Source organism: Tiliqua scincoides, unplaced genomic scaffold, assembly GCF_035046505.1.
Source record: "Tiliqua scincoides isolate rTilSci1 unplaced genomic scaffold, rTilSci1.hap2 HAP2_SCAFFOLD_166, whole genome shotgun sequence".
Lineage (NCBI taxonomy): Eukaryota > Metazoa > Chordata > Lepidosauria > Squamata > Scincidae > Tiliqua > Tiliqua scincoides.
Window position 1 is genome coordinate 6,672 of NW_027101418.1, and position 10,225 is coordinate 16,896.

Here is a 10,225-nt window from a genome sequence, read left to right on the forward strand (position 1 = left end):
AAAGGAAGCTTTTCTACTTCATTTAAATTTACCTTACTCTTAACCCAATTTAGAACTTAATCTAAGTTAGAACATAATTTAAAGGTCCAGTAAATTGGGACACAGGAGCTAATTGAGGGCCATCAATCAATCAATCAATCAAAGCAGGAAGACATAATTTGGACAGGACACTGCAGCTCCAGCCTAAACAGGTCCACTCTTGAGTTGACCAGAGTTTACCTGAGAGTAGGAGACCAAACTAAACAGAAGAAGAGAGTAAAATGAGAAATCACACTTACTGTGCAATCCTAATGGCATCCTGGGCCGACGCAAGTCGCAAACATGTTGTGAAGCACATTTGCACCTCTATGGAAGTCAGCTAGGCCAGTGCAGGAATATGCACCAGACCACAGAGGCTGCATCCAGCCTCCGCAGTGATAGAGGAAGATAAGTTTGCGCTGGCATTTCCAGGACGGAGCAAGAGTCTGGGGGGCATGGGGAAGGCGGGTGGGCGGGCAGCATGAGATGGGGCCAGGATCCAGCAGTTCTTCCAGAACCCATCGCAGCCTTATGAATTATATACAAATATTTATAGGCCATCTTTTAATAAGAAGCTCCAAAGCAGCTCATAGAGATCAAAACACAATACAAATTTTAAACAACATCTGTTAAGAGGAAAACACAGCTGCAAAAACACTTAAAAAATAGAAGAATCCTGCTGGACACAACCACAGGTCTGCAGAGCCCAGCCTCCTGCTTCCAGCGTTGGCCAGAAAAAAGGGCTCAGAGGAACAAAGGCAGATCATCTTGGCCAACAGTCCTCTCCTGTCCTCTCCTGAACCTAGAGGTTCCACACAGCTGTTGTGACTAGTAGTAATGGATACAACCGGTTCCGAAGGATCTTTCCCACTGCTTTTAAAGCTATCTGCTTGGAACCACCACCACATCTTGTGGCCCTGAATTCTGTGAGTCAATGCTAATACTTTTGGCAGTTGTGGTGAAAGAGAAGGCAGAATATCCACCAAGGCTCATTGGAGAAGGGCTGCCTTGTCTGGCACCCACCTTCCATCTCAAGAAGAAAACAGATTAGGCAGCTTAGCCTGGTCTCCACCCCCAGCAGGATGAGTTGGTAGGAATCCAGTCAGTGCTAGAGTGGGCAGTGCCATCGTAGCTGGGGCAGGCCAGGAAAAGTTTTGAATGCATTCTTTTCCCTCTCACACAAGGACGCTGGACTAGATGGGCCTATGGCCTGATCCAGCGGGGCTCTTCTCAGGTTCTTATGTTAAATGAGGACATAAAACTTAGGTGAAAATGTTTCACTAAAGGGACAGCTGCATTATTATTTTGGGTTTTGATCGCTTACCCCCACAAAAGCCAGAGGCCTCTTCATCCAGTCCCTGAGCATCGGGCACCCACGGATCTTCCCCTCGTTCCAGCTGGGCAATGAGGTCAGGCTTGGTGGCTGGAAATCGCCCTTGGGAAGGAGAAGAGAACAATAAGTTCAGCTGAAGGTCCATGAACCCTCAGAGCTCTCCCGGTGAAGGCAGAGAAGAAACCAAAGGAGTGAAATCATTCTTGGACAGCAGGGCTCGGCAAGCTTCTTCTGGAGCATGGCCAAGGGCCGCGTCTGGGAGTGGAGAGTGAGCTGCGTTCATCCCTATATCTAATAAATGAAGGGAAGAATAAAAAACCCAACTAACTATGAAAGTTTGTTTCACTTAAGTAATAAATACTGTAAATTTTATTATTACAAAGCACAGCTTCTAATTTGAATTAGACACACAATTTAAATTATGGATGGTAAGTGAAGGAGAACGCCTGGCAGTTTAGCTATACATTGCGCCACAAGTAGGAAAGACAAGACAGACACATAACTGTGTGGCAGACAAAACTCAGCCATTTCCGAGGAATCCAAATGGGGGGTGTGCATCCTGCGCCAGCTTCTCCACGTCCCTCTTAAAACGTGGGGCAAGAACAGGTCACAGTATTAACAATGACCAGCCCTTAAACCTCCTCTCTGGAAAATGATTTGCCCTTTTCCTCTCTCCCTGCCATGACCACAGTCATGCCCACAGTCCAGTTTATGCCTTGAGTTCAGTTTAGGCCTGCAGGCTGCACTCCTTTTCCTTCTGGAGAGAAACCCCACTGGACACAGTGGGACTTCCTTCTGAATAGACGTGCCCCGAATCCTGCTCCATTTCAGTTGATGGATGCAGTTCAGTTCAGCTCAAGTTCATACAGGAGGCTGATCCATCTGGCTTGGCTCTGTGAGTGCTGCACCCCCCAAGCAGTGGGCACTTGACCCTGATTCCGTCTCGTGTTCCACACTTTGTGGGCGCTTTGCAAGCCAAGCTGGCTCAACCTGTTTGATGCTGGTGCTCCAGGCTGCTGGGCTCACCTCCCTCTGCTCCTTCTCAGGGCCTTTCGGAGTCTTGCCCTGTTGCATGAGAGCTGATGCTGGGGAGTCCCAGTTAAGTTTGATCTAGTGGTGCAGAGTCTCATTACTCGTGAGTAGCGCACTCCGTCAAGCATAGCAAGCTGTATGCTACCCATATTCTGTTCTGAGCAAACCTCAGAATCACAGGGCCTGAACCACAGAGAGATGAATGCTGCAGTTCTCAGGTGGGAGTGCTCTTCCCCCCCATGAGCTTGGCAGCAGAAGTGCCATCAGTGCCCCAGTTATGTGCTGAATGGCTTCACCCTCTGCTTAGCATAAAGCTTTCACCCCATGATCATGATATCGACTCCCCCCTGCCTTGTAGCTGCCATATATCAAGGAAGAAAAGGGGAGAGGGAGGCATGGCACCGTGTTTGGGGCTGGGGCCGTCCACTTGGTTTAGGGTCTCATGTTGTTTGGCAGACCAGATCCAGCTCATGGGCCGTAAGGTGCCAATTCCTGTTTCAGAGGCAGCAAAAAGTCTTCCTGAAAAGGAAAAGGGCTAGAAAAAGCCATTGGCCGCATGATGGAAGGAGCCCCCTTACCCACAGAGGCCACATTCCGGTAATTCTCCAGCATGACTTCCTTGTACAAGGCTCTTTGGTCTGGGTCCAGCAGAGCTGCCTCTTTCTCGGTGAAATGCACGGCCACATCCTCGAAAATCACCAGACCCTGCATGAAGAAAACACCCTCAGACATTGTCCAGGACCCCAGACCTTCCTCCGCATCTCCGGCACAGGCAGGAAATAAGTGGCTCCCAATCCAGACAAAACATCCACACTTCCTTTCCTCACCAGAAGAAGCATGCAAGTATGTATTTTCAGGTATCAAGAATAATCTTTTCCTAATCATGTATCCAGATAGTTTTGTCAGCAGTTTAGACTCTGCAGATGTACATGTAAAATGTTTGGGGAAAGCTGAATGAGGAAGTTGGGCATTTGCTGTTGTCATTGGCATTTTGTCTGCTCTTCTGCTTACACGGAGGGAAGATTTCGGATGATCTGCTGGGAGAGGACAGTTCTTATCAATATCCTGTCCAGGCTTTCAAGGAGGGAGGCCTTACTGTTCAGTGATGGGCAGCCCAGTCCTCACCTGCACTGGCATAACCAAGGCCTGCGCAGCAGCCAGCATAGGTTAGGAGGGGGCTAGAGGGGAGTTTTTCCTCTTACCACAAGTAACATCCCAGCCAGCCCTAAGGGGTTACTCGAATCTCCACCGGCTATATAGCTAGCAGAAGTCCAAGCATCCTAGTGTAACACTGGCTCACCCTGAAGAGGGGTTAGGATACAGCAGAGGAGGCGTCAGCTGATTCTGCCCCCCTCCCAGGCCCAATTCACCCACCCTCCAATCTGCGCCTGTTATTTGCTTAAAGAGGAGACTGAGAGAAAGATAACTTTCAATAAAAGATTATAGTTTTATTACAAAAGCACAAAGGTAAACATACTGCACATGGAGAAATGATAAGTGTATATTGCTTGGTCCTAATGCTTGAATTCAATGTACCTAGCTCTCATTGTGGTTGTGTGTGAAGAGTATTTGGTGACCTTTTTTTTTTTTAAGTCCCAGGTAGGACTTAACCCACAGCCTCCAGCAGGGGGCTCACTCCAGGAGCTTAACTGTGGGTTAAGTCCTACTTGGGACTTAAAAAAAGAAAGGTCAAAAAAGAGCCTGCCTGGGACTGAACTTTGAGGAGTTTTGCAGCCTCAACTGGCCCCCCCTTTTGGCAACTGGCAACCAACCTTTATATTTTGCAGCTATGGAGCACCTTCCCACCTAAAAAAAAAAAATTTATTCCTCATAGGGATTTGAACTCCAAGCCTCTGGCTCCACAGACCAGCACTTTAGCCATTGAGCCATAAGAGCTTTTAGGCTCAAAGTGTTTGGAACTAATACTTGAAGCGCTGATGGCCACCAGCTGGGCTCAAGACCTTATATTAGTTCTGAACACTTTAACTATAGGCTTTCCTGTAGCCCAATGGAGCACCTCCCCACCTAAAAAAAATGGGGTGTTTCACTCCAGCTGTGGCAGGAGTGCTTTTGCTATCAGGGAGCTCACACGGGGTATGTGTGTGTAGTAGTAGTAGTAGTAGTAGTAGTAGTAGTAGTAGTAGTTAATGACTACATCTAGTTGTAGCTTATTACTTATTTCTCTGATAAAAAGGTTTATAAATAAATAAATAAATAAATAAATAAATAAAAGTTGTGAGTTCCTGCACCTTTTTTTTTTTTTAACAAGTAAAGCACTGTGTAACCCTATGTACTCAATAAAGTAAACATCCTTTTACTACATTGTTTCATTGTCTGTTGGGGACAAAGGTTCAGAATCCTGCCTAGCCATTCAGCAAGCTACCAAATACTCATTGAGGACTAGTAACTTGAGGGCTGAGGCTTTAATTAAAGAAAGTGCTCAGTGCCTGCAAGGGATAGAATTAAGCCTAGAGGGTCTCAGCCCAGACTGCAGCCTGGACTGAGACACTGGCACATACAGGGTGGCGGCAGTACTACTGAACAGAGGTCCTTGAGGACTCTAGGGTTCAAGAACCAAGAACTCTGAGCACCCCAAAACCCTGGGAGTTTAAGACACGGTGTTGCTGCCAGTCAGAGTACACAGCCTGGGACAGGCAGACTGAGGGGCTGACTCCATATCTCCACTTCCTATGTGTGAAGCAGAGTATTCCTGCCCTGGATAGTGAATGTGGATTTGTCATGGAAACCTGCTGATCCTGCCCCCCTCCTGGGCCCAATTCATCCACCCCCCCAAACTGCCCCAACCCAGAAATACCTCCTCCCCAGAACTTTCACCACCCTCCCAAAGCCGCTGCACCGCTCAGCAGTGTATGTACCTCTGCCAGTGGCCTGGATAGAGCATCAGCAGGGTACCCCCACCGGCACTGCCAACTCTTATGGACATTTGAAACACCTTTGGCCAGTGCAGGGACCGCTGCAGGCACAATTTAAGATTGTGCTGTCAATCTGGGACATCTCCAGCTAGTGTCCAGAATTTCAGCCAAGCCAGGCCCTGCCTGGGACTCTCGGGGTGTAGCTGCCAGTCTAAATACACAGCCTGGAGAGGCAGACTGAGGGTCTGGCTCCATATCTCCATTTCCTATGTGTGAAGCAGAGTATTCCTGCCCTGGATGGTGAACGTGGATTTGTCATGGAAAACTTTATGGCAGGAGGTGTGTAGCTTCCTGTTAAGGCTACAGACCTGCTGAAGACAATACTGCTTAGACCAGTAGACCAGAATGGTTCTCACACATTTAGCACTGGGACCCACTTTTTAGAATGTGAATCTGTTAGGACCCACTGGAAATGATGTCATGACCGGAAGTGACATCATCAAGCAGGGAAATTTTTAACACTCCTAGGCTGCAACCCTACCCACACTTACCCCGGAGTAAGTCCCATTGACTATCATTGTTAAATGAATATACATAGTAGCTTCTTAAAAGTACAGGTCTGTCACATTTCCCCAAATGCAGTCACATCCCAGGCGAGCATCAAGTCTTTATATTAAAACTAAAATATTGAAATGAATGGGGACCCACCTGAAATTGGCCTAGTGGGTCCTGACCCACAGTTTGAGAAATTACCATAGTCTTTCTAGAACATCTTTTATTCAACTTCCTTCCTTCCTTAACCTGTTTCTGCCCAACCCACAGGTGTGCCTGTGTGATCCTTGTTGTGTAGATGCAACGTTGGGCAGAAATGACTTAATCTTAATTTTTTCATTTAGATACTTGATAAATCAACATTTTAAATGTTCACAGTGGCCTTTTGCTGTATTGTCTATAAGCGGCAACAGACTTTTACACATGTTGCAACTGTCTTGCTCGTGGTTCCCCACCACAAAACTACCAATGTGCTCCTAAAACTTCATACCTGAGCTGGATCTGCGGTACCCATTTGGAAGTCCGAGAGAGAAAGAGCTGAATCCGGGTCGCCAGTCTGCAGTCTGTGGGAGCAGAAAGAACAAGGCACGTCAGGGCTGGGTCTTCTCAGCATCACGTCCTGTCCCAAAGCCTGGAAAGCAGCAGATGGAGACATTCTGGAGTGAAAGTCTCAAGGGGGAGGTCTGGATTTTGGCTCCTCTCTTCCCCAACCTCTGAAGAAATTCTAGCATCAGGTGTTGTGCTGGAAAATGTGTGATAGAACCAGAGGTTGCCCATAAATGGCTTTCTTGAACACTATTAAACACCCCCGACCCAACTGCAACCATCTTTGTGGTTGTGTTCATTGGTGCAGCCATTTCTAGCAAGTTTCCCCAAAGAGAATCTGTGCTCAGGACAGGGGATCGTCCCCTCCCTCCCTCCTCCAGCACAGGGAGGTCCACAGGCGAGCCATTCCCCCCTCCACACTGCACTATTCCTGGGTGTCGCACAGACCACCCACCTCTGCAGCCACAGACTCTCCTCCAGTGCAGAGTGCAAAGGGAAGATCCTGCCTGTGCTTGGGGGTAGCAGAGCAACCAGGTCCTTCTCCTTTGCCAGCCTCCGCGAAGATCTCCTCCAATCAAGCAAGAGAGGTGGAACATGAGTCCCAGGAATGCTTGAGCACTGCCCTCCCCCTGGATCCAGAGCATGCTGGGAGGTGTAGTTCTGTGTTGCTTTTGCCAAAGATGCTCACACTACCTTTGCTGCAGCCTTTGGGGAGGGAGGAAGCTTCTGGTTGCCCCTGATGTGCTGCCACCGCTGGAACCAGTGCAAAGAAGGACGAGTTATGGGCATTCGACTGGGATGAAGGGAGAGTGGCAGGTTCAGCTCTGTCCTGCAAGCATCTGCCTCTCCTGGGATCCCGGCCAGAGATGCTGAAGGGATCTTCTCTGCAGCCTTTGGGGAAAGGCTTGCCCACCCTTGTCACCACCCTCCTGCTCTCTGTTTCATCCTTTTCCCTCCCCCTTTGCGAAGGGGCCGAAAAGAAGCTCTCTACCCCCTGATAAAATCCCTCTCGGAGAACCTTCCTCCCTGCCCTGTTTGGGGGCCACCCACAGACATCTGACTGGACTTGACAAACCTTGAGTCTGATCCAGCCTGAGTTCTTACATTCTAATAAAGAAGAAGAGAAGTAAATGAACTCTTGGCCCTGTAATGTAGAGCCTCCATGGATAGCAGCAGTATACCAGTGGGGACAAAGAAGCTGCTTTGGGGCTTTCTGGTGGCCAGTGTTGGAATGCTGCCGACTCCATGAGTCTTTGGATGGATCCAGAATCAGCCTCGCTGCTGTTTGCATGTTCCCCTCTCCCCCGCTTCATATATTTTCTCCCCAATGACTCTTCACCTTCTCCTTGAGATCTCAGAATCTGCCCCATTGCTCCAATGCCGGGAAGGGAGGGAGAGAGGGACATGCCATTTCCCTTCCCAAGGACAGAGTAGAGGGAGGTGGGACAGGAGGAAAAACTGACTTCTTCTTTCTTTAAACTTTAAAATGCTTTCCTAATTGAGCCAGAAAAGGGTTAAGGGGATAGAGAATGAGAGAATGAGAGAGAGTAGAATGAGAGAGAGAGGAAAGACCCCTTCCTGTCAAATCCCCCCCCCCTTTTCTCTCTCCAGCCTTGGACCTTGGATCAAAGGGGCAAGGCTCCAGGTGAAGCTGCCCCCCCCTCTTTTCTGACTGATCTCCTGGGCTTGTCAATAGCTGGGTGACAGGCAGAAGGCCTCCAGGGGAAGCTTTCCTTGCAGCTGGACCTGCAGTGACAAAAACACTTCAGAGCTGTCAAGGTGTCAGTGAATAAACATACAGCAAGGAAAGACTGTTGCCTTCCCTTCCGCTGGAAGCATCTGGCTGGCCATGGTTAGGAGCCAACTCCTGCAGGAGATGGACTCTTGGTCTGATTCCACAGGGTGCTTCTTATCCTCATCTAGTTCTAGTCAAGTCTGTTTTCAGCATCACACTAGGATGTTCTGGGGGTGGTGCCAGAAGGGAAATAAAGTGGCTCTGTAGGTAAAATTAGAACAGATGAAGTAGCAAATGCATGTGCTTAAACTATGGAACTCTCTGCCACGTGATATGCTGATAGCCAGTGACTTGCGTAGAGCTAAAACATCTGACTAATGCATGGAGGTGAGAACTACAGGCAGATATTAGCACTGGAAGAGGCCACCTCCTCTTAAGAGCAGCTGCTACTGCCCCTCCTTCCTCCCAGGTGTTTCAGCCAAACGGACCTTGCATTTCACTCGCGGAATCTGTACTGTTTGGCACTATTTGGTGCTACGCTGACACACACTGAGATCACTGCCAAGATGTAAAGGTTGGTCCAGCTGATTCCCACCCCTTCATGGATCCAGAGAGTTCACCAGCCGTTACTTGCACAATTACTTGCCCTTCACAGTCATGAGATCTAGACACGTTTTTTAAAAGATATGTAACAATGATAAGATAGCAACTTCTGCTTGCATAAACTCACAGACTGAAGATCAGTCCTTTAGATCAGGGGTGCCCAAACCCAAGCCCTGGGGCCACTTGTGGCCCTCAACTCTCAGTGCGGCCCTAAGGGAGCCCCCAGTCTCCAATGAGCCTCTGGCCCTCTGGAGTTTTGTTGGAGCCCACACTGGCCCAACGCAACTGCTTTCAGCGTGAGGGTGACTGTTTGACCTCTCATTTGAGCTGTGTGATGAGGGCTCCCTCCACTGCTTGCTGTTTCATGTCTGTGAAGCAGTACGGCAGCAAAGGAAAGCTGGCCTTGCTTTGTGCAAGGCCTTTTATAGGTCTTGAGCTATTGCAAGACCTTCATTCATTCATATAATTTCATCTTTAATATATTCATTTATGTAAACTTATGTAAATTTATTTGAATTTTAAATGTAAATTAATTCTTTTTTCCCCAGCCCCCAACACAATGCCAGACAGATGATGTGGCCCTCTTGCCAAAAACTTTGGACACCCTTGCTCTAGATCAGCAGTTCTTAAGCTTTTCTGGTCTCCAGAGTCTAACGGTGAGATGCTGGTTACATGGTGCATTCCCTCAGGACCTGAGGCCTGTATTCTGGGCACACATTTGGTTTCTCTACCACAGCAATTTACGGTCTTTTTCATCTCAGGGCACACTGACAGGGCATTAAAACTGTCACGGCGCACCAACAGTTAAGAAATCATTAAACACTTTCATACAACTAAAAGTTCGTTTACTTATAACATACCAACTTGCAATTAACTCCCAGAATTCAGAGACTTCAAAGAAATGGGGGCATGCTTCAAATTAAACGCCACAATTTGCGAGATAAATGTGGCTATCTGAAAAAGGTGTTAGGGTCAGTGGAAGCTAATAAGGCTTGCAATATAATAGACTCCTCCAAGAAAAAATTGAGATAGGGTTGGAGAGCTGGACATTTCCTCCTGGCCTCATAATGAAGTGGACAATGGAAAAGAAGATGGGCTAATGTTTCTACAACATGCTGAGAACATGGACAAATTCTTTCATGAAGAGGAGTACCATTAAATCTGCCCCAGAGAACAGCAGATGGAATGGAGTTACTACGGGCCATAGAAAAGGCCCTTCTAGTTTGTGGACATTCCAAAATATATAAATAGTTGGGGATTTCCCCTACTCTAACCAGTAAATGAAAGTGTAATGGTGAACAAATTTTGTTGGCAGCAGATAAAATATTGGAAGTATGAATGTCCAGGAGTCTCTCTTTGATGAGCCTAAATGACTCGTCTTGTGACAAATGGCCAAGTAAATCAGTCTCGACTCCCAATTGTTTTATTTTTGTACTCCAAAATTTATCTGTAAAATAAGGGTCATCAAGAAGATGATATAGAAGAGTGTTGGAATTGGTGTTGTAGAAAATTTTAAACCAATATTTAGTCGCT

The 10,225-nt window shown here is 47.5% G+C and overlaps 1 protein-coding gene across 1 annotated transcript; it reads right to left on the bottom strand.

Moving 5' to 3' along the window:
* Window positions 1–1,342: 1,342 nt before the first annotated feature.
* Window positions 1,343–6,892, bottom strand: LOC136635953 (zinc finger protein 621-like; the record flags this gene model as incomplete). The annotated part of the gene is made up of 4 exons (XM_066611014.1): window positions 6,809–6,892; window positions 6,299–6,371; window positions 2,962–3,088; window positions 1,343–1,453 (listed from the first exon to the last, which is right to left on the bottom strand). Coding segments are annotated over exons 2-4 (262 nt in total), but the record flags the coding sequence as incomplete, so codon positions are not given.
* Window positions 6,893–10,225: the final 3,333 nt, after the last annotated feature.